Here is a 23,517-nt window from a genome sequence, read left to right as displayed (position 1 = left end):
ATAAAAATTAGTTTCTAATTGACATGTTAAAATTTTCTATTTAAAGCAATATTTTAATTTAAGCAAAAAATAAGTATAATTGTGCTGGTCTTCGTGATCATTTCCTCTGTTTTATTGCAGTCAGCAAAACTATTTGAATTCAGCCAAGTATTTATGTCTAGTTTTAATAAAACCCTCGACTAAGCTTACAAAATAGACAAATTAGCCAGAGAAAGGTGTATGTTATAAAGAACACAGGAATGTAGGATCATGAGAAATGTATACAAATCCTGGGAAGCAATATGAATGCCTCAACAACCACTAACCGCCTTTTATGATTGGCTCCACCAATGAATCTGAAATTTAGCTTTCAGTTTCTCATAATTGTACATTTATAGTAGCATGCTTCAGTAACTTTAAAAGGTAACAGTCCTATAAATTACTGATAAAGTACAATAAAGAATATCTGTTGCATTTAAATAACTTTAGTTTTTTAAAATATATTTTTTAAAGATTTTATTTATTTATTTGACAGAGAGAGAGCACAAGCATGGGGAGAGGCAGAGAGAGAAGCAGCCTCCCGGCTGAGCAGGGAGCCTGATGAGGGGCTCGATCCCAGGACCTTGGGATCATGACCCGAGCCGAAGGCAGATGCTTAACCGACTAAGCCACCCAGGGGCCCTAAATCACTTTAAAGAACTCTGTCATTATCTACATAAGAGTTACCTACATAGATATATAAAATGAGGAATATATTAGAATTAAACTGCTACCTGGTTTCCATTTTTCTTAAAATGATTTAATGTGCATAGACTGAGTCAAGTCTGAATATTTATTCTCTACATGATGGACTCTCTGCTTCTGAAATGTCATATGACATCCTTAAGGTCTGTTGATGATTATATAATATTTATTGCTGTTTAGGGTCAACAATTTCAAATGATACTTTATATTGAAATAAGACACCTATCGAATATTATTATTTTACTTCAAGTCTAACTTTAGTTCCAGAGAAGGCAGTGCTGTCTTAAAGGTTCGGATAAGGTTTTCTTTTTCTCTTACTCCAGGAAGATCACTTAACAACAAGTACTTGAGGTTTCTGCAAAAAAAAAAGAAGGAAAAAAAAATTTACTACAGTTGGCCTTTACTCTTACAGCATTAAAATTAAACTCCATTAAAGGCTTTTAGAAAAAATGACACACAGAATGTACTTATATCACACTATACTATACTTTCAAAATGACTTTTAGAACAGCAATTTTAAGAATGCGACTTTAAATGAAATTCATGCTAGGAACTAAGCCAAACCTTGGGAAGTTTAGTTGTTCTGAATTACATCAATAATTCTAGCTGAATCTTTCCAAATACTATACATGTATTATAGCATAGAACTCCTTTGCATGTGAAATACGAAATATGAGTCTTAATCTAGAAAGGGAAAAAAATTGGGGAAGTTCTTAAAGGAACTTCATTAAAAGATGAAGCCTCAAAGCCTCAACTAATGTAAGAAACAATCTACTACTTTTGGTTCCAATGTTTAAAATTTCTCTACTAAAAAGAAATAAACTTAAAAAAAGCAGGGGGAGAATGCCTGGCTGGCTTAGTCAGAAGAGCATGCAACGCTTGATCTTGAGGTCATGGGTTCGAACCCCACATTGGGTATAGAAATTACTAAAAAAAAAAAAAATTTCTTAAACTTCCTGTGATACTGAGGTTACTGTCAGAACATGGGGAAAAAATGCTTTAAAAGATGGAGAGGAAGCATAATAGCAAATGCCCACTGGCCGCTTACTGGAGCAGGCACCATGCTACATGCCTTAATCATTAATAAATAATAATTATTATAATTAATAATAAGGTGGTTGTAGTCCTTCTGCCACCTCTCCTGGCCATGGTAGCACACCATGGCCCCACAGCGCAGCAGCCAAATATATTTACTAAGTAAATACTTTTTTAAAGAGATGTCCCCTAAGAAATGCAATATAACAATGTATTAAGGTTGATAATTTTAACTGTTTGAAAGTATTACAGATGAAAGTTAAGTCATTTTATGTATTTTTTCCAAATTAAAAAAAGGCGCCACCTCTCAACTGTTTTATTTATTTATTTTTTGAAAGATTTTATTTATTTATTTGACAGAGAGAGACAGCAAGAGAGGGAACACAGCTGGGGGAGTGGGAGAGGGAGAAGCAAGCTTCCCGCTGAGCAGGGAGCCCGATGCGGGGCTTGATGCGGGGCTTGATCCCAGGACCCTGGGACCACGATCTGAGCCGAAGGCAGACGCTTAACGACTGAGCCACCCAGGCGCCCCTCAACTGTTTTAAATTCTAATTATTCAGGGCACTGGGCTGGCGCAGTTGATAGAGCATGCAACTCTTCATCTCAGGGTTGAGAGTTCGAGCCCCACACTATGGATAGAGTTTACTTAAAAAAAATTCTTTTTAATTTAAATTCTAATTATTCATTTTAACCTCATTATCAAGTTTCCATTTTGGCGCTGACCACCTACCTTAAGTGATATAAAGCAATGATGCCTCTGTCTGTGATATTCCCACATGAAATTATCTCCATTTCCAATATGCTTTTTTGTAAATTTTCAAGTTTACCAAGTCTCTCCAAACAGTCATCCTCAATATAATGACACTTGCATAGTCTTATTTTTTCAACATGCTGTAGGCCCTCTGGGAGATAAAAGGTACGTTTTAAGAACCTGCTTTACCATTAAGATAACCAACTGTCCTAGTTTGGCCAGGACTATTCTGGTTTTAGGATTGAAAATCCTATGTCCGGGGAAACCTCTTAGTCCCCGGAAGACTTGGATGATGAGTTACCCTAAGAACCACACCAGGTATTCACTATACAGGTTGTGCTGATGGGCAGGACCATTTTGGAATCAGATGCCCAGGTACTGGAGGAAAGAAATGCCCACGCAAGCAGAAAATGTATGGGTATGATCATTCTTACATTATTGAGAGTTTCTCAAATGATGGAAATTTGACAAAGATAGTTTGATAAACAAGGCCTTGAATTTTAAACCAATAAGCACAAAATAAAGGCATGTAGAGACAAGCTTAGTGAAGGGAGAAAGGAGAAGGCGGCGTTTGTAACCTCTATTTAATTTTAAAGAATCACACACAGGAATAAAGACTGGATGGTACTGGAAAGGGCAAAAAGGAACACACCTATGACTATAATAGTGAGTCACCTGCAACAAAATGTCATTGCAAATCACCTACATTTCCCATAAGCAAATGACAGGGTAGTTACCCAGGTGATCGAATCCAATTCTCATGATACAAGAGTCGGTGGCATCAATCGCCTGAATCTTGTATTTGTCCAGAGGTCCGGTTGGGAGGTGGTTGTAGTCCTTCTGCCACCTCTCCTGGCCATGGTAGCGCACTGTGGCCCCACAGCGCAGCAGCCACTCAGATGCTGCCCTATCGGGTCCCACATCCTTGATGCGTTCATAATCCACTCTGTTGGCAAGAGAACAAAAGCGGTTCGTTTTTAGTATAATCACTAGCTGCTTAACTTTAGTCACCAGCATAAATACGCTACTTCAACAACTTTTCCTTTCAAATGACTGAGGAGGGAGGTAAGTATATTAGGAAGAGCCAGTAAAAAAAAACATACGATGGCTCTTCCTGCTCCCTTGTTTTTGTTTCCAAGTGAACTCAGTCAAGGCCTATTATTTTTATATGAGTTTATCAGGCAGGCATGAGTCTTCATTGATTCATATGTAGCACTGTGCTTGACACCAGGAGGTACTCAGTAACCATGTATTGAGTGAATAACTATACTTGGTTATTGTTTTTATTAATGATAAAATATAAAAGGGAATAATTTTGAATCTATGTTCAAATTAATCTCATTAAGTGATACTTATTAATTTCTACATATACCCTTCTAATTAGTCATGTTAATGCTGTATTAAGCAACGAGATTAGTTTCATTAGTTTCAAAATGGTATTTCTAAGTATGCCACCCACTTTTTGAAAAACTTGAGTCCCCCTGGTAGTATTCAAAAGGCTAACTATATCCCTTAAGCCATAGTATATTCTAAAATTACATTTGCTGAGCTTTTCTGGTTACAAAAATAATATATTTTCATTTTAGAAAACTTGAAAAGCATCAAAAGGACAAATAAGAAAAATCATTGAAATCCTACAACGTAGTCAGTTAATATTTTGTAATCTATTTTTCTGGTCTTTATTCAATGTCTGTGTGTATGTTTTATTTGTTTTTAAATAAAATTAGGATCCTATTGCACACATTGTACAAAAAAGCATTTGAAATACAAGAAATAACCAAATTAGCTACTGGGAACTCATGTAGCTGTAATAACACCCACGTCTCTTCACTTCAGTTAGAGTAACTTACTTATTAAACACTGCATTCAACCAGCCCCAGAAGTTTCTGCAGTCACATGACCATGGGAGTTTCTTTAAGCCACATAACTGCTGGGAAATTTTTCCAAACAGCATCATTTGATCTAGACACACAAAACAGTATCCATATTAGATCATTAGCTGGCAATCTGAGTCCCATACATCCAGTAACTTACTTTACAATTTCAAAGTCAACGCTCTTGTGCCAATAAAGCTGATGAGTCATTTGCCACTCAAAGTTTTTGAGCAAGTCACTCCTGTCTGTTTCTTCATTTCTTTGCTGCAGAAAAGAGGGGCTGGGCTGGATGGTCTCTAAGGTTCCTTCCAGCCTTGATGTTAAGTTTCACTCTTCACCCCTCAATTGGAGTCTGCCCACAGTGGTGCCAGCAGATGTCCATCCAGGCAGTGCACCCACACATTTGCTGAAACCAGCTCTGCTCCCAGTCTACATTTCCAGTAGCAAAAGGACAAACTGAAATCACCTAGGATCAGTGTGTCAAGGTTAAGATGCTTATAGCCAGGGAGGGAGAGGAGACATGAAAACAGACCTCTCTATGCCAAGGCTGCAAGTACTATCACCAGAACAGTGCAAAGAACTATGCAAGGGCAGCTAGGAAAGACTGGGCAAGTAACTTCACCTCGCTGACCCTGGGTTTTCTCACTTGTAAAATAAGGTGATTTGCTCAGATGATTTCCAGCTGTAAAAATTTATAACCATGAGTTGAGAAAGTGATTTCTGAACTGAGTCTCAATCTGATTTATTTCAGTTCAAGTTTCTCTAGTAGTGTGCTACGTTGGGGGAAAACAAAGATAAATGAAATGTGGTTTCTGTCTTTGAGCTGCTGAAAACTGAATGCAGGGTGAGTGAGCTAAAACAAGTTACCAGGTAGTTAAAATAAATGATAGAACCTGAAAGATTCCTCAAAGAGTTAAAATAAGAACAGACCAGGATTTCAATGGGAGAAGGTATGTCAAGTGATTAGCTGAGGCAGAAACGTTTAAGGCGTGTTGTAGTTCAGTTTGGTGAGTACATGGGGATCCTTAGAAGAGGAGGCAGACAATTTGCACAGTCACATCAGGAAGGGTCTCCCATGATCAGCAAGGGAATTTGGACTGTCTGCTGCAGGCAGTTGGGTCACTGAAGTTTAAGCAAAGAGCACTGGCATTGTTAGAGCTATGCTTCAGAATATTACTTGGACAACAGCATCGAGATTGAGGGTCAATAAAACAGAACAGAGAGACAGCTAACAAGGGCTTCAACTACATGTGGCCATGGGAAAGGACCAAGTGGGGGAAGAATGGGAATGACATTACAGGGTAGTTTCCACATGGCTCAGTGAGATGCTGAGACAAGGGCCAGAATAGTTGAAGAGGACACTAAGTTTTGGTCCCAGGTCACTGGTTGATGCCACATGTCAATGTCAGGAGGACAGGTTGTAGGTTTCCCTCACCTCCATCCCCAGTTTTTCATATTCTAAATATGAAGTGTTAGCAGAACTTCTAAGTGGAGATAACCAACAAATCATGAGAATCAGAGTCACAAAATGGGAGAACTGGAATGAATTTAGACTACCTAGACCATCTACAGATGAGGAAACTGAAGCCCTGATATTAAGAAAATTACTGACACCCTAAATCCCTTCTGGAACAAGGTGGGGTATTAATAAATGCATACATTTAAAAGGACTTGCTCAAGACTGTTGAATCTCAGATCTGTACCTCTGAAACAAATAATGCAATATATGTTAAGAAAGAAAAAAAGAAGAAGAATGTAGCAGGAGGGGAAGAATGAAGGTGGGGAAATTGGAGGGGGAGAAGAACCATGAGAGACGAGGGACTCTGAAAAACAAACTGAGGGTTCTAGAGGGGAGGGGGGTGGGAGGATGGGTTAGCCTGGTGATGGGTATTGAGGAGGGCACGTTCTGCATGGAGCACTGGGTGTTATGCACAAACAATGAATCATGGAACACTATATCTAAAACTAATGATGTAATGTATGGGGATTAACATAACAATTAAAAAATTAAAATAAAATAAAATAAAATAAAAGGACTTGCTCAATGTTTCATGGCTAATTGGTGGCAGCATTGAAACTTGAACCTAGTTCTCTCTCCTTCCAGTCCAGGGCTTTTTCCTCAGTCCTGGATGGTACTAGAACTGGGGAAAAAGAAGACTAGAAAGAGACCTTAGAGCCAAGAAGTGACTGAAGATGTTGAGGTTCTAGAACAGTGAGAGATGAGGTCTGAGGACAGACCCTGGGATCATCTCCCCTCTTCATCTCTTTTAAGATTTTATTTATTTGACAGAGAGCGAGAGCGCACAAGCAGGCAGAGGGGCAGGCAGAGGGAGAAGCAGGCTCCCCGCTGAGCAGGGAGCCTGATGTGGGACTTGATCATAACCTGAGCGGAAGGTAGACGCTTAACCAACTGAGCCACCCAGGCACTCCTCTTCATCTATTTTCTACCATCATCTGCCTTCATTCCTGCAACCTACCCCCTGCTATCACTCTCTTGTTTTCAGCCCTTCCTGGCTTTTTGTTAAAGCTCTCTCCACCTGTGCCCACCTTTGGTAACTCGACTGGCTGCCAATCTCATTTATCTGGGCTTTCCAGCTTCAACTCAGGCTGTCCTATTTACTGTCCCTCTCTGCCCCACATCCCCACCCTGTCTGTGGAAATCTTACCCAACCTCAAGACCTCATTCAAATGCCATCTCCATCCATCCATTCATTCATTCACTCAATAAGTATTAATTGAATGTCTGCTATACCTAGTACCAGAGATACAATGGTAAGATTATAAAAACAACAAAGGAGAGACACAGAGAGAAAGACAAGGTTCCTTATCCTCACAGAATGTATAGTCTAACGAAGACAGACAACATAAGAACAAATAAATAATATGCAATATATCTTAATAGAGGTATGAACAAGTTCTGCGAGATCCGAGAGGAGGGAGTGAAGAGAAGGCTTCACGCTAGAGGTCTTTTGAGATGGGTCTTAAAGGATAATTAAGGGTTTTGAGTTAGGCCGAAAAAAAGGAAAGTATGCAGAGCAAAAAGGACAGCAAGGATCACATCTTATTCATTGCTATTTTTATTAGCACCTAGCACATTCCCATCCCCCTAATGCAAGAGTTTAATAAATATTTGCTAATTAGTAATCTTCAATGGTTAGTATATTTCCATAGAGAAAGGTAAAACCAGAGAGACTGTTATTAAGCAGGTAAATTAGAGTGGTCTGTGAAAATTGAGTACTTTCACTTGATTCATTTTGGTTCACTTTATAATTCAGCTTAAAGGAAAGGCTAAATTTACACCCACTATGACCTCTAAAAATATTAGATGTTATATTTAAAATAATTTAAACATGACTATAAAAATTTTACTTGGCAATAAAGATAAAAAAATTGGTAGGTTTTTACATTTTCAACTGTGCCTGTGCTGATTTTAGAAATTGCAGATGAATTCAAGCAGCTACCTCGGGGAGTTTTCTATAAGGAAAGAGGAGACCTCTAGTGGTGAGTTGGTGAATTTAGCTCTAATGATTAAAAAAAAAGTTAACAGCAAGTTAAAAAAAACAGCCACTACTAAATTATTGCTGCAATAAATAATTCAGAAACTAAAACCACTTTAAAAAGCTCCTTCTTACTATCAGAATCTGGCTTAGAGCACATGTTTCTAAAAATTGCAATTATGCTTGTAACTTCGAGAAGGCCAGATCTCTAATGTTTTAATTCAAGATATACATAAAATGTTTCTGAGTAGGTTTGGTTGACAGTTCCCGTTTGCATAAAAACAGTAAGTTTTTTTTTTTTTTTAAGTGGAAGTTCTGTTTTTACTTAGCTGAGCTATTCAAACTAAGTGGTTCAAAAGACTGAACTAAGGAACTAGTTCTTGAAGGTAAATAAAATTTGTAGGGATGGGGTGGTATTGGAATTGGGGAGCTCTTCCCCCAAATTACAGCCCCACCTCACTGCAAATCAGTGACGCCAATTCTTATTCCTGAGGTGTATAAAGTCTAACGAAATGGAACTGAAGAATTCATTAGAAATTGGAAGCGAAGTTCCCCAAAGCCATTCCTAGGCCAACATCACATGGGGCTCATTGAAGTAACACCTTATAGGTTCTGACACAGATGGAAGATTAACATGAATTCTCAACTGAGGGTGGTGTCATGAATATAGATGTCATACCAAAGACATTATGGGGTGTATGAATCAATGTAAGGTGGGCTCTTGATTTGAAATTACTTAATTGAAACAAATTAATGTACAAACCTAGGGGAGAGAATAAGAAGAAAAAAATTTTAGGCAAAGAGCAGGTGTACTGTGAGTTCTTTCACCTTGCTAAACTAAGGAGCATGTACTCAAAATCACATGGTAAATAAGTCACTACTTTGGGTTCAAGTGGCCCATAAAAGTCTGACCACAGACCATAGAAATGTATAATTCTGTATTTAACCTAGTAACAAATCGACTACATCCTGTGCAAACTAAAAAACAACCATTCCCACTACATACTTATCAGCATGGCTAAAATAAAAAATAGTGACAACACCAATTGCTGGTGATGAGGAGACACCAGATCTCTCAAACATTGCTGGTGGGAATGTATAAAGGTACAGCCACTCTGGAAAACAGTTTGGCAATTTTTTACAAAACTAAACATGTGCTTATCATATGTATGACCCAGCAACTGGACTCTTAGGCATTTATCCCACAGAAACAAAAACAGGTTCACTGCAGTACACTGATGTTCATAGCAGCTTTATTCCAAATAGCTAAAAACTAGAACAATAGAGATGTCCTTCAATGGGTGAATGGTTAAACCTATTGTGGTACATCCATACCATGAAATACTACTCAGCCATAAGGAATAAATCTTTGATACATACAACCATTTGGATGTATTTCAAGGGATTATGCCGAGTGAAAAAAAGCTAATTCCAAAAAGTTACATACTTTATAATTCTGTTTATAGAACATTCTTGAAATGACAAAATTTTAGAAAGGGAGAACAGATTGTGGAGGGGGTGCCCTGCAGGACTGAAGTATAAAAGGGCACCGGGAGGAATCCCTGGTGGTGATGTAGGGTGTTGTAGCTTGACTGTGGTGGCGACACAACAATCTACAGATGTGATAAAAATTACATAGAACTGGGGTGCCTGGGTGGCTCAGTCGGTTAAGTGTCTGCCTTCGGCTCAGGTCATGATCCCAGGGTCCTGGGATCGAGCCCCCCCTGGGGCTTCCTGCTCAGTGGGGAGCCTGCTTCTCCCTCTCCCTCTGCCATTCCCCCTGCTTGTGCTGTCAAAAAAATAAAATCTTAAAAAAAAACCTACATAGAACCAAATACACACACAAATGTAAAAATGAGGAAATCTGAATAAGATCAACGGAATGTATCAATGTCAATTTCCTGGTTATGATACTGTACTATATTTTTGCAAGATGTTAGCATTGGGGAGTAATGGGTAAAGGGTACACAGGATCTCTATCGTTCCTTAAAGTTGTATGAGACTCTACAATTAAAACAAAAAGTTGAATTTAACAAATAACCATCTTATTTTTTTTTCATTTGTGAAGGAAAAAGTAACATTCTACATTGTTTTCACAAATAGTCAACTGTCCAAGAAGTATAATCATGTAAACATAATAAAAGCAGTAATTTATCCAATCAGTTGATTCTTGAGCAACCATCCCCCCAGATGTTGAAATCTGCATAAGTTTTGACCCCTCAAATTTAATTGCCTGTTTGATTAGATAACACAGTTAACACATATTTTGCATGTTATATGTATTATATACTGAATTTTCTTTTTTTTTAAAGATTTTATTTATTTGAGAGAGAGAACGTTAGCATGAGCCAGAGGAAGAGGCAGAGGGAGAGAGAAAGGGAGAAGCAGACTCTTCCCTGAGCAAGGAGCCGGATGTGGGTCTCATCCCAGGCCCCTGGGATCATGACCTGAGCTGAAGGCAGATGCTTAACCAACTAAGCCACTCAGGCGCCCCATATACTGTATTCTTATAACAAAGTAAACTAGAGAAAAGAAAATGTTAAGAAAATCCTAAGAAAATACACTTACAGTACTGTACTGTATTTATTGAAAAATATCTGCCTCTAAGTGGACCAGAGTAGTTCAAACCCTTGCTCTTCAAGGGTCAACTGTACTTCACTGTGCCAAACACCCACGAGCCTTACTGATCTCATGTACTCCACGCAACAGCCCTATGCGAGGGACACGACTCTCACTCCTAGTTCACAGAGGAGAATCTGAGGCGAAGAGGCGAAATGACTTCCCCAAGCCACCAGACTAATGGCTGGAACCAAATTCAAACAAAGTCCTCCCAGCAATAAAGTTTTTAACATTCTACTTTTGTTCTGTTCAGCTGTTCTGACCCTAAAAATTAAGAACTGCCATCAGGCACAGAGTGCAGGTGTTGAACTGCCACGGTAACAGTGAATCACGGAACTTTTTAGGGATTACACAGCCCACCTCCCTCACCTTACAGATAAGGAAACGGGGTGAAGACACCTATACAGGTGAGTCGCTGAACCCAGCCCCGCACAGCATATTTAAAACCGTATCTCGACCCAGTATTTACGATAAGGTAGCAGACTGCTAAATGATGGCAGAGACCGAGCCGTCTGGTTCTTCCCGGCGCTCCGTAACTACAGCACCGAGAAAGGACACGGCCAGGAGCCCCACAAAAACAAGTCCAGAAGACTGCAGGCTGCCAGGCGTTGCCGTGACAAAGAGCCTCCGTCTGGAGCCAGGGCTAGGGCTGGACAGGCAGCGCCCCTCAGTGGGCACTCGGCCTGGGGGGCGGGGGGAAGGGGCCCGCCGGTGGCCAGCAACCGGCCTCCAACTGGCCGGGGCCGGGCCGAGCGGGAGGCAGGCAGGCCGCTGGGCCCGCCCAAAGGAGAGTTTTCACCCCCCGTCACGCCCCGACTTTCTCCCAAAGCCCCGACGACGCTGGGCGGTGAAGTCTGAGGCTACACAACTCGACAGGCCCGCTTTTCAGCCAGCCCAGCAATGGGAGAAGGAAAAGGGCAGAGCGTAACCACCACCCTAATCCCGCCTCGCTCAGGGCCTAGCTCCTCTACTCACGGCGCCGGAGGGAGAGAGGGAGGGAGAGAGGGAGGGAGCGAGCATGCCCCCGCGTCTACTGCGCCGCCGGCCTGCCCTTCGCCCTCCGCCGCGCGCGTCCATTGGCCACTGGCGCCACTCCCACGTGGGGCGTCGGCACGCGCTGCATTGGCCCCTGAGTGGGAGGCGGGGCTAGACGGAGCCGGGAGCCGCGCAGCGTCCGGCTTGAGTGGCCAGTTCTGGGGGCTGAGGGAGGGCAGGGGAGCGTGCAGGCGATGGTGCCGGCGCTGCGTTACCTGAGCGGTGCCTGCGGGCCGGCCCGCGGGGGTTTCCCCGGGGGCTTCTCTGCGGCGTGCCGGCCGGCGCAGGGGAGGCCCTGGCCGCTGTGCCAGGGTGGCCGTAGAGCCAGCACCCGGTGAGTAGCCGCTGGCCCGCTCTCGTCGCCTGTGCTACTACTGCTTCTCTCCGAGGTGCCTCTTGCTGGACCTCTGCCCTGCTCTACTTCCCTGTCCCGGGCGTGAGAGAAGGTCAGGATCCTGTGGAGCCTGGGCTCCAACCTCGGATCCCAGGAGTTACCTTGTAGGATTCATTCGTTGTGTTTGTGTGCGGGATGAAAAGAGTAAGGCAGTGTTGAGTAGAGAGGTCTAGAGCAGTTCTGGTTTTGAATACCACCCCTCCACTTCCTATTCAGTTCTTAGGTGGGTTACTTAAGCTCCTTAAAGGCTCAACTGTGAGTAGGATCCTAGTCTCTCCCGTACGTGGTCGTTTTAAGGCTTAAAAGGACCTACCACACTAAGCAATCAAATATACTGTTTATTTGCTGACATCCCTGGTGTTGCTTGGAAGACCTGAAACCGTTCTTAAATCAGTCGGTTCCTGGCAAGCATTGCATAGAGTTGCCCCTGTGAGAAGCAGCTCAGTTGCTAATCAAAGCCTGCACAAGTAAGTGTCCTGTGATTTGAAGTTCGGAGGTCACATTAGAAACCACCGTCTTTCTCTGCTCTGTGTGGAGGGAGTGGCTTATGCTAAGGCTTGAAAGCTGGAAAGCTCTTGGCTATTTCAAGAACTAGAAGGTGGACAAGATGAGTGTGACTGTTCTTAGTGGAACAGAGATGGTGTGGAATGACACTGGAGAGAGGCTACATCACAGCAGGGATTTTATTTTCTTTTAACCACATTGAATTTTATTCTAAGAGCATTGGGAGGCTTTTTAAGAAGAGGGAATGATTAAGTGTTGAGGTTTTTAAGAAGAGGGAGTGATTAAGTGTTGAGGTTTCAAAAGTTGAATGGCTGCTGTGTGTTACTGGTTTGGAGGGGCTTAGAGTGGGATAGGATTTGTGAGTCATAGTGGGGGTATATAGACAATTATTTGGGGATTGCTTTTCTTAAGGGAAGAAAAGTAGGGCTAGTGAAGGTTTTGTTTATACTTTTTATTTTGAAATAATTATAGGTCCACAGGAAGTTGGAAAAAAAAAAAACCCAAACCAGATTTTATGTATCCTTCAACCAATTTACCCCAGTGATAGCATCTTACCTAACTATAGTACAATATCAAAACTAGGAAATTGACATTGTCACAATCCACGGACCTTGTTTAGATTTCATTAGTTTTTACATGCACTCATGTGTGTGTGTTTCTATGCAATTTAATCGTGTTAATTTGTGTAACTGCCACCACAAAATATAGAAATGTTTCATTACCACAAAGACATCTCTTGTGTTACAATCCCTTTATATTCACATCCCATCTTTCCACCCTTCCTAACCCTTGGCAACCACTAATCTATTCTCTAGCTCTAAAATTTTGTCATTTTGAGAATGTTCTATAAGTGGAGTCACACAGTATATAACCTTTTAGATTGGCTTTTTTCACACAGCATGATGTCTTTTTTTTTTTTTTTAAAGATTTTATTTATTTGACAGAGAGAGACACAGTGAGAGAGGGAACACAAGCAGGGGGAGTGGGAGAGGGAGAAGCAGGCTTCCCACCGAGCAGGGAGCCCGATGCGGGGCTTGATCCCAGGACCCTGGGATCATGACCTGAGCCGAAGGCAGATGCTTAACGACTGAGCCACCCAGGTGCCCCAGCATGATGTCTTTGAGCTTCATCCACGGTGTTGCCGATAATGAGAGTGGGTTCCTTTTAATTGTTGAGTAGCATTTCATGGTATGGATGTAATACAGTTTGACCATTCACCAGTTGAAGGATATCTGGACTATTTATAATTTTGGGCTATTATGAACAAAGCTGCTGTGAACATTTATGTACAGGTTTTGTGTATGAACATAGGTTTTTATTTTTCTGAGATAAATGCCCAAGAGTGTAGTTGCTAAGACATATTTAGTTAGTACATGCTTAATTTTTTTTCATTGTAAGCATGGTTTATATTTATTTTATTTATTTTTAAAGATTTTATTTATTTGAGAGAGAGAGAGTGCATGCACAAGCGGGGGAAGGGACAAAGGGAGAAGCAGACTCTCTGCTGAGCAGGGAGCCCGATCTGGGGCTCGATCCCAGGACCCCAGGATCATGACCTGAGCTGAAGGCAGGTGCCTAACCAACTGAGCCACCATGTGCCCCTGTAGGCGTGTTTTTTAATGTAGGGCCATACAAGGAATATCCATTGAGAAATATTCGTATTGATTTATAAAACTACACCAGAGCTTCCCAAGAGAGTATAAAACATGAAGTCATGCACCTGGGATCCAGGTTTTGAATATTAGAATTTCCCTTACAGAAAGACTTGAGATGAGTGGAGTCCATATTTGGGACTCAAAAAGAGACCATTATATCCTTTAACATCTTCAACAATCCAAAGAATGGCCTGAGGAAGAGTGGGAGACCAATGATGTGACCCAAATTGGGTAAGATATAAGCCCAAAGATCTGTTTTTCCTATGTACGAGTGAGACTAGAACAAAGGAAGTTGCCACCATCAAGGCCTATAGCAATTATCTGACTGGAGTGGAGCGTGTCATACAGTGGCAAAGATTTATGTTTAGTTTTTTAAGAAACTGCTATACTCTTTTTCCAGGGTGGCTGTACTGTTTTACATTCCTACCAGGAGTGTGTGAGTGATCCAGTTCCCCCTCATTCTCACCAGCATTTGGTGTTATCATTTTTTAAAAATTTTAGCCATTCTAATAGGGGTGTAGAGATACCTCCTTGTAGTTTTAATTTGCATTTCCCTAATGACTAATGGTAGTGAATATCTTTTGATGTGCTTATTTGCCATCTATATATCTTTCCTCTTTGATGAACAAAATGTTTTGTTCGTATCTTTTGCCCATTTTCTAAATGGTTTATATGAGAGTTCTTTATTCTAGATATGAGTCCTTTGTCAGATATGTGGTTTGCAAGTATTTTCTCCCAGTCTGTTAGTTGTCTTCTTATACTCTTAACAAGGTCTTTTGTAGAACAAAATTTTTGCTTTTGATGAAGTCCAATTTATCAAATTTTTTTATATGGATCATGCTTTTGGTGTCTTCTACTTCACTTAGCTCTAGATCCCAAAGGTTTTCTCCTTTGTTTTCTTCTAAAAGTTTTATGGTGAATATTTGATGATATAAAATGTTTATTGCAGATTTTTTAAAAATTAGAATACTGGGGGTGCCTGGCTGGCTCAGTTGGTAGAGCATGTGACTCTTAATCTCAGGGTCATGAGTTCAAGATCCACTTTGAGCATGGAGCCAGTTAAAATTAAAAAACAAGAACAACAAAAAACTAAAAAAATAATTTAAAAAATTAGAATACTGGTATTGTGGGGATGTTTTAAAGAGGCCTTTTAGAAATAACTTATTAAAATATTTACAGGTAATGTTTAGGATTTGCATGAAAATAATTTAATTCAGGAAGAGATGAAAATAGGTGGGGTGTAGAAAAAGCAAGATTGGCCATGTTCATATAAGACTAGATTTTTTCGCCATGAGGTAGGTGCTAAAGGTAGACTTTTCTTCTTCTCATTGCTGAATTAGATAGACTATACATGGCCTTCCTAATTTATTCTTTTAAAGATTTTATTAGAGAGACAGCCTGCGCGCACAAGCAGGGGGAGTAACAGAGGGGAAAGGAGAAAGAATCCTCAAGCAGGCTACCTACTGAGCACGGGGCTCAATCCCAGGACCCTGAGATCACGACCTGAGCCGAAACCAAAAGTCTGAGCCACCCAGGTGCCCCTGCCCTTGAATTTCAAACGAATAGATGGTAGAGAAGAGTGTGATGACTAACAGAGTAATCACAGATGCAGCCAGCCCCAACAGAGGGCTGTGGAGATTTAGAGATGGAGAGCAGTTTAGGCAAGGTCTAGCTGTTTATACTACTGACCAGGCAGTGCCTCTAATTCTTAAAGGCTTTTTCTGTTAAGAAGCCAATAACATAAAGCCCAATAAATATTTGGTTTTCATGATTACAGATTAATAGTTTAACTGTTCACCGATGATGAAAATTATGCACACGGAGTTTTATGAGATCTACTGTAAACATGCATTACTTTAAAGGTGACTTTCTCTTAAAGTTCATTTGATGTAGTCATTATCGGTGGCGGAATTGTGGGCCTCGCCTCTGCCAGAGCACTCATCCTGCGACATCCAGCACTTTCCATTGGTGTTCTGGAAAAGGAGAAAGATTTAGGTATGTATAATGTCAATGTTGCTCTTTGGGCTTAACCTGAATACCTGCTCATTTCTTCAATCCTGCATCTTTCATGTTGAATGTTGATGTTAGTACCCTGGTTAGGTTTCTCCATAAAGCAGAGCCTCGGACTAGAACTTGAGCATAGGTGATTTATTTGAAAGGTTGTTTAGGAGGCAGGAGCGAGGGGGTGTGGAGAGTAAACCAGGAAGGAGGAAAAGCCACAGGAGGGTACTTTATCATGGTTGCTGTTGTGAGCTTGATTCCTCTGGGACCTCTGAGGAGCTACATCAACATTTCTAAGTATTGTGCTCATTTATTCATCAGCTAGTGTTTCTACTGGCTGATGATTACCCCTGGGATGTTGAGGCATAGTCTTCTCTCCCCTCACTCCTCCACTTGTTAGGAATGGGCATGCAGAATGCCCAGAGCTATAGTGGGCCCTTGAAGTGGCTTGCTGGTGGTGAGAGGTGGGTTTGTGCACCAGAGTTGTAACTGAAATCAAAGATGGGCTGGGGGGATGTGGCATGGACACCAGGGATGGCTAGTAGAGGAAGTTACTGGTGCCCTGCCTGTAAGAACGAACTCAGACAGAATGTTCAATAATGTGGTCTCTAATGGCTTCAACTATGTCTGTTCCTCCACTTTTGTGGAGGTTTTGTATGCATTGTGTTTTTTTCTTACCCTCTTTCTCTTGTCCGGTAGCTGTTCACCAGACTGGACATAACAGTGGTGTCATACATAGTGGAATTTATTATAAACCTGAATCTCTGAAAGCTAAATTGTGTGTACAAGGTGCAGCCCTCATCTATGAGTATTGTAACCAAAAGGGAATTTCCTACAAACAATGTGGCAAGGTAAGGCATTTTGCTAGGGCCTTGACTTACTTATAACTAGCATTTTCTTAGTGATGTTTGATGTTGAGTTTAAAAAAAAACTGCTTTTCTTTCTTTATGTAATTTTCAAAATCTAATATTAGGAAATAACTAGAAAAGGTGGTACGACTCACTCCTTGTAATTTAAAAAATAACAGATTTATTGACATATAATTTATATACCATATAATTCATCCTTTTATTAAAGTGTTCAGTTCAATTTTTAGTATATTCATAAAATTGTGCAACTGTCACCACTGTCTAATTTTAGAACATATTCATCACCTAATAAAGAAACCCTCTGCCTATTAACAGTTATTCCCAATACCTCTCACTTCCTATTTCTACCTCTCCCCAGCTCTGACAACTGCTAATATACTTTCTCTCTCTCTGTGGATTTGCCTATTCCGGGCATTTCCTGTAAATAGAATCCTATAATATGTTGTCTTTTGTGACTGGCTTCTTAGCATAATATTCTCAAGGTTCATTCATCTTGTGGCATGAATCAGTACTTTATTCCTTTTTATAGTCCATTGTGTAGGAATACCACATTTTGTTTACCTCTTTATCAGTTGACAGACATCTGGGTTGTTTCCACGTTTGACTATTATGCATCATGCAGCTATGGATGTTTATGTGCAAGTTTTTGTGTAGGCTTATGTTTTCATTTCTCTCAGATAGATACCTAGGAGTGAAATTCCTGGGTCATTTGTTAACTCCAGTTTTAACATTTTGAGGAGCTGCCAAACTGTTTTTCAAAGTTCTGCACTATTTTAAATTGGTATCAGCAACTAATGAGGATTCCAGTATCTCTACATCCTTGTCAACACCTGTTATTGTCTGTCTCTTATTTTAGCCATCCTAGTAGATGTGAAGTGGTAGGTCAATGTGGTTTTGATTTGCATTTCCCTAGTAATTAATGGTGTTGAGCATCTTTTCATAGCTTATTGACTACTCATTTGTCTTTGGAAAAATGTCTATTCAATTCTTTTGCCCATTTAAAAATTGGATTATTTGTCTCTATTCTTGAGTTGTATGTGTTCTTTATATATTCTGGGTATAGCCCCTTATCAGCTATATGATATTTACTAAAACACTACTAAAATATTAAAATATTTTTATGTATAAAATAAAATAGTAATAATAGTAATACTAATATTTTAAATAATGCTAAATATTTTCTCCTATAAATTTTCTTTTTTACTTTCTTGATGATATATTTTGAAGCACAGAAGCTTTTAATTTTGATGAAGTCCAGTTATCTTTTTTTCTTTTGTTGCTTATAGTTTTAGTGTCGTATCTCAGAAATCATTGCCTAACCTGAAAAATTACTCATACATTTTTTTCTTCTAAGAGTTTTATTATAACCTTAGCTCTGACATTTAGATCTATGATTACAGCCTCCCCCCTCCCCCCAATGAGTTGCTTTAATTCCAGGTGGTACAGAATTGGGGTAGATCAAAGATTGATGAGTAGACTTTGGTAGGATTCTAGGCTGGGTTTGCTCTGACTCAGAGCTAAGGTAGAAATGGCTGAGTGAGAAGAACTAAAGAGAAGATGAGCCACTGTACAATACATTTTTTTTTTTTTTACAAAAATGTATTCCTAAATGTACAACAGGGTCCAAGAGGACACTTTATTCTAGCTGTAGGTGGCAACAGATATGACAGGTAATCTAGATATGTAAACAGGAATTTCGGAATTAAGGATCACCATTGCCTCAGGCACAAGGAGCAGCTTATGTTTTGCCAGATTTCTTAATTCCAGCTATGGCCGGAAGATCCTTTCCTATAGCTTTCACTTTTAGCCCCTTGAGGTGTCTTCTCTGTTTATTTCTGCTTAAATGCCTTATCTTCCTAGTTCATTTCCTTGGCCTGCTTCTTTGGCTATTTCAGGGGCTTTCCACCTTCACTGGTCTACTGGTCTACTGTTTTTTCCCTAGACCCTGCCACCGGAAGCAGAGCCCCCCAACCCCACCCCCTGCACCTATACTTCCAGTATATGATCAGTTTTAAATTGATTTTGGTATATAGTGTGAGGAAGGGGCTCAACTTCATTCTTTTGCATGTGGCTATGCAGTTGTCTCAACACCATTTATTGAAAAAACTGTTCTTTCTATATTGTTTTGGCACCTTTATCAAAAGTTAGTTGAGGGTGTCTGGGTGGTGCAGTTGGTTAGGTGTCCGACTCTTGGTTTCAGTTCAGGAGGTGATCTCAGGTTGAGATCTCAGGCTCCGTGCTCAGTGAGGATTCTAGTTGAGTCTCCCTTTCCCTCTGCTCCTCCCTACATGCTCTCTCTCTCTCTCAAATAAATAAATAAATCTTTTAAAAAAAGTTATTTGAGCATAAAGGTAAGAGGGTATGTTTAGGATTCTTGATTGCATTCCATTGATGTATGTCTATCTCATGCCAATACCATAGTATCTTGATTACTATGGCTGTTTATTATATTTTGAAACCAGGAAGTGTGAGTCCTCCAACTTTGTCCTTTTTTCAGGATTATTTTGGCTATTCTGGGTCCCTTGCATTTCCATATGAATTTTAGGGTTGGTTAGTCAGTTTCTCAAAAAAAAAAAAAAAAAAACAGGTGGAAGTTTGATAGAGATTATGTTGAATCTATAGATCAATTTGGGGAGTATTGCCATCTTAAAAATATTAAATCTTGCAAACCATGAACATGGGAATGTCTTCCCATTTTTTTAGATCTTCTTTCATTTCTTTTGACAGTGTTTTATATTTTTCAGTGTACAGGTCTTGCAATTTTTTGTTAAACTTATTCCTTGGTATTTTATTCTTTTTGATGCTTTTGTGAGGGGAATTTTTTCTTAATTTCATTTTGGATTATTCATTGATAATGTATAGAATATGATTGATTTTTTATATATTCTTTTCTCTTGCACCCTTGCTAAATTCATTATAATAGTTTTGTGTGTGTGTGTGTGGATTCCTTAGGATTTTCTATATGCAGGATCATGTCATCTGCAAGTAAATAGTTGTACTTCTTTTTCAGTTTGGATGCCTTTTAAAGATTTTATTTATTTATTTGACAGAGAGAGACACAGCGAGAGAGGGAACACAAGCTAGGGGAGTGGGAGAGGGAGAAGCAGGCTTCCTGTTGAACAGGGAGCCCGATTCAGGGCTCAAACCCAGGACCCTGAGATCATGACCTGAGCCGAAGGCAGATGCTTAACGACTGAACCACCCAGGCGCCCCTTGGATGCCTTTTATATATTTTTTTCTTGCGTAATTTCCCCAGGTAGAATCACAAATACAGTGTTTTTGTTTTCGTTTTTTTTAAAGATTTTATTTATTTATTTGACAGACAGTGAGAGAGGAAACACAAGCAGGGGGATTGGGAGAGGGAGAAGCAGGCTTCCCGCTGAGCAGGAGCCCGATGCAGGGCTCGACGCGGGGCTCGACGCGGGGCTCGATCCCAGGACCCTGGGATCATGACCTGAGCCAAAGGCAGACGCTTAACGACTGAGCCACCCAGGCGCCCCACAAATACAGTGTTGAATAGAAGTAGTGAAAATGGACATCCTTGTATTGTTGCTTATCTTAGGGAGAAAGCATTCAATTTTTCACTATTAAGTATGATGCTAGCTGTAGGTTTTTTATAGATGCCCTTTGTCAGATTGAGGAAGTTCCTTTCTATTGCTAGTTTGTTAAGGTTTTTTTTATTCCAAGATTTTTATTTTTTTATTTTTTTAAATTAATTATTTAATTTTTTGATGTAGTGTTCCATGATTCCTTGTTTACGTATAACACCCAGTGCTCCATGCAGTACGTGCCCTCTTTAATACCCATCACCAGGCTAACCCATCCCCCCACCCCCCTCCCCTCTAGAACCCTCAGTTTGTTTCTCAGAGTCCATAGTCTCACATGGTACGTCTCCCCCTCTGATTTCCCCCCCTTCGTTTCTCCCTTCCTACTATCTTCTTTTTTTTTTTTTAACATATAATGTATGATTTGTTTCAGAGGTACAGGTCTGTGATTCATCAGTCTTACACAATTCACAGTGCTCACCATAGCACATACCCTCCCCAGTGTCTATCACCCAGCCACCCCATCCAAGATTTTTATTTTTAAGTAATCTCTACACCCAGCATGGGGCTTGAACCCACAACCCCATGATCAAGAGTCACATGTTCTACCAACTGAGCCATCCAGGCGCTCCCAAGTTTGTTACATGTTTTTTTATCACAAAAGGGTATTGGGTTTTCTCAAATGCCTTTTTTGCTTCTACTGAGGCAATCATGTTTTTATATTCTATTAATATGGTGTATTATAATAATTGACCTTTGGATGTTAAATTGATCTTGAATTCCTACAATAAATCCCACTTGGTTGCATCTTTTTTATATGTTCCTATATTTAGTTTACTAGTATTGTGTTCAGGATTTTTGCATCAATATTCATATGGGATATTGGTCTGCAGTTTTATTTTCTTTTGTATCTGTGTTTGGTTTGGATATCAGGCTAATACTGGCCTCATAGATTCAGGTAAGAAGTATTCCCTCTTCTTCTGTTCTTTGAAAGAGTTTATGCAGAATTGTAGCTAATTTTTCTTTAAACATATGGCAGCATTCATGTGTAAAGAAAGCTCTTGAGCCTGAGCTTTTCTTTGTGGGAAGTTTTAAAGTTACTAATCCAATCTCTTTACTTGTTATAGGCCTATTCAGATTTTCTTTTTCTTCTTGAGTCAGTTTCAGAAGTTTGTGTTTTTCTATGAGCTTTTCCATTTCATATGGATTATCTAATTTGTTGCTATACAGTTATTCATAATATTTCCTTGTAAGTCTTCTCCATGTAGTTTTTAAGAATAAAAGTTTCTTGTTGCTATTAAAGATGCTATGAAGACTTTTTAAAATAATGTGGAATAACGGTCCCAACATAGTGTTAAGTGAAAAAAGCAGGATATAAAGTTGTATTTACACTTTTTATATTGAATTATAAGGGTTCTTTTATATATTCTGGATATTAGACATTATCAGCTATATGATTTGTGAATATTTTCACCCATTCCTTGGGTTGTCTTTTCACTTTCTAGATAGTGTTCCTTGATTCCACTTCTATTTTTAAGGTTAATTATTTGCAGATTTAAATAACCTTTACACCTTGATTAAAAGTATTATCTCATGAAATTCTGGTGACTTCTTGCTATGAAATAGCAATTTGTGAATTCTAATGTGCCTGTGAATTCTAATGTACCTGTGAATATGCATCTGTGCTTTTCTTTGTCAGTAGCTGTTAAGAAACTACCTCAGACAGATAGTTTCCCCAGAAATAAATAGAAAAAGAATACTGAGTAAAGTTGATTAATTTACTGTTTTTTTTTTTCTGTGCAATAAAATGCATTAGTAGATAGTTTATAATATACTTTATTCCAGGAAATAAAATGGATAGTTTTCTGTTAGTGATATCCCATTATACTGAATACCACTATCTTTTTGATATATTGTTTTTTTATATACTCTTATAGAAATAAAAAGGCTGTTCTGTTTTTTTGTTTGTTTGTTTTTTATTCTTTTAATTGTAAAGACTGTGCCACCTGTGCTACTCTCCCCTTTGGAATTGAGGGAGTAATGATAACAGTTGCTGTGGCCAAGATTCATGGAGCAACTATGATGGCAGAAGTGGAAATTGAGGCTACATCTTACTTTGGGGGAAAATTTGTTTTAATGCAGTTTTCTTAAGACAACTTTTTTCAATGGAGGAGGAAATTGAGGTCATGAAGAAAGGGAGAAGTAGACAAAAATCAAACAAATTTGAATCATGTGATAATTTGTTATTTTTTTATTGACTTTATCTTTTATAGCTGATCATATGTTTAACTCTCCATATTCTTTATCTTGTTTTTGTTTTTGTTTTAAGCTTATAGTAGCCGTTGAACAAGAAGAAATTCCCAGACTTCAAGCCCTATATGAGAGAGGCCTGCAGAACGGTGTCCAGGGCCTGAGGCTAATCCAACAGGAGGATATAAAGAAGAAGGAGCCATATTGTAGGGTAAATGATTCACTAACCCCACATACATGCTCACAAGGACATTTTCATTTAGGGCTCAGCCCTGTGACATGGAGGCTGAGGGTGAAGTTACAGAAAGCAAGAATCCCTCTTCTGGGACAGTGAGGTGACAGCCACAAGAGGGCATTGCCACAAACTCTGAACACCTGATTTCTTCTTTCCCTGTGAGAAAATACCAAATCTGAAGAACATGAGCAAAGACAAGAGGAGGTCTGAGACCATATGGCACGTTGGGAAAACATTGAGTGGTGAGGTGTGGTTGATTCCCAGGGTGTGTAGGGAGAGATAACAGATGAGACTGGAAAGGCAGGATTAGGCTTGTGTAAAGGACTTAATATCCCTGCTAATAACTTTGAAGTTAGTAGGCATGAGGAGCCACTGAAAACTTTTGAGGAGGGTGGCTATGTTATCCATGAGTGTAAAGGGTAGGTTGTAGAATATCTTGCTTAGAACATGCTATGGGGAGAACAGATCTTTTATTTATGAAAGAGACATGAATAATAATTTAATACTTACTCTGCATATTGACTTTCTTT

The 23,517-nt window shown here is 39.7% G+C and overlaps 2 protein-coding genes across 8 annotated transcripts in view; one reads left to right on the top strand and one right to left on the bottom strand.

Moving 5' to 3' along the window:
• Positions 1–948: 948 nt before the first annotated feature.
• DMAC2L (distal membrane arm assembly component 2 like) lies at positions 949–11,583 on the bottom strand. 6 transcript variants are annotated; one of them, XM_036110884.2, is made up of 5 exons: positions 11,475–11,583; positions 4,360–4,471; positions 3,247–3,455; positions 2,489–2,660; positions 949–1,078 (listed from the first exon to the last, which is right to left on the bottom strand). In XM_036110884.2, the coding sequence occupies exons 2-5, from the start codon at positions 4,464–4,466 to the stop codon at positions 964–966; spliced, it is 603 nt and encodes a 200-aa protein (XP_035966777.2). In that variant the 5' UTR covers positions 4,467–4,471; positions 11,475–11,583; the 3' UTR covers positions 949–963. The 6 variants fall into 6 exon arrangements, with proteins under 6 accessions (XP_035966777.2, XP_035966794.2, XP_035966798.2 ...); XM_036110901.2 differs by lacking the exon at positions 11,475–11,583 and adding an exon at positions 10,869–11,183; XM_036110905.2 differs by lacking the exon at positions 11,475–11,583 and adding an exon at positions 10,969–11,183.
• Positions 11,584–11,704: 121 nt separating this feature from the next.
• L2HGDH (L-2-hydroxyglutarate dehydrogenase) overlaps positions 11,705–23,517 on the top strand; it is a 41,169-nt gene continuing 29,356 nt past the window's right edge. For both annotated transcript variants that reach the window (XM_036110810.2, XM_078053653.1), the window contains exons 1-4: positions 11,705–11,868; positions 15,967–16,082; positions 16,788–16,939; positions 22,832–22,963. In XM_036110810.2, coding sequence (XP_035966703.1) covers positions 11,729–11,868; positions 15,967–16,082; positions 16,788–16,939; positions 22,832–22,963 — 540 coding nt within the window. In that variant the 5' untranslated portion in view covers positions 11,705–11,728. The remainder of the gene's footprint in view (positions 11,869–15,966; positions 16,083–16,787; positions 16,940–22,831; positions 22,964–23,517) is intronic.

This window comes from Halichoerus grypus, chromosome 8 (genome assembly GCF_964656455.1).
Source record: "Halichoerus grypus chromosome 8, mHalGry1.hap1.1, whole genome shotgun sequence".
NCBI lineage: Eukaryota > Metazoa > Chordata > Mammalia > Carnivora > Phocidae > Halichoerus > Halichoerus grypus.
This window is presented reverse-complemented; position numbering and strand designations above follow the sequence as displayed.

Coding starts and splice junctions, on each gene's coding strand:
- DMAC2L (XM_036110884.2), bottom strand. CDS start 4,466: ATGATGCTGTTTGGAAAAATTTCCCAGCAGTTATGTGGCTTAAAGAAA. Junction 2,661..3,246: donor AATTGGATTCGATCACCTGG/GTAACTACCCTG, acceptor TTTATCTCCCAG/AGGGCCTACAGCATGTTGAA. Junction 1,079..2,488: donor ATTGCTTTATATCACTTAAG/GTAGGTGGTCAG, acceptor TTTTTTTTGCAG/AAACCTCAAGTACTTGTTGT.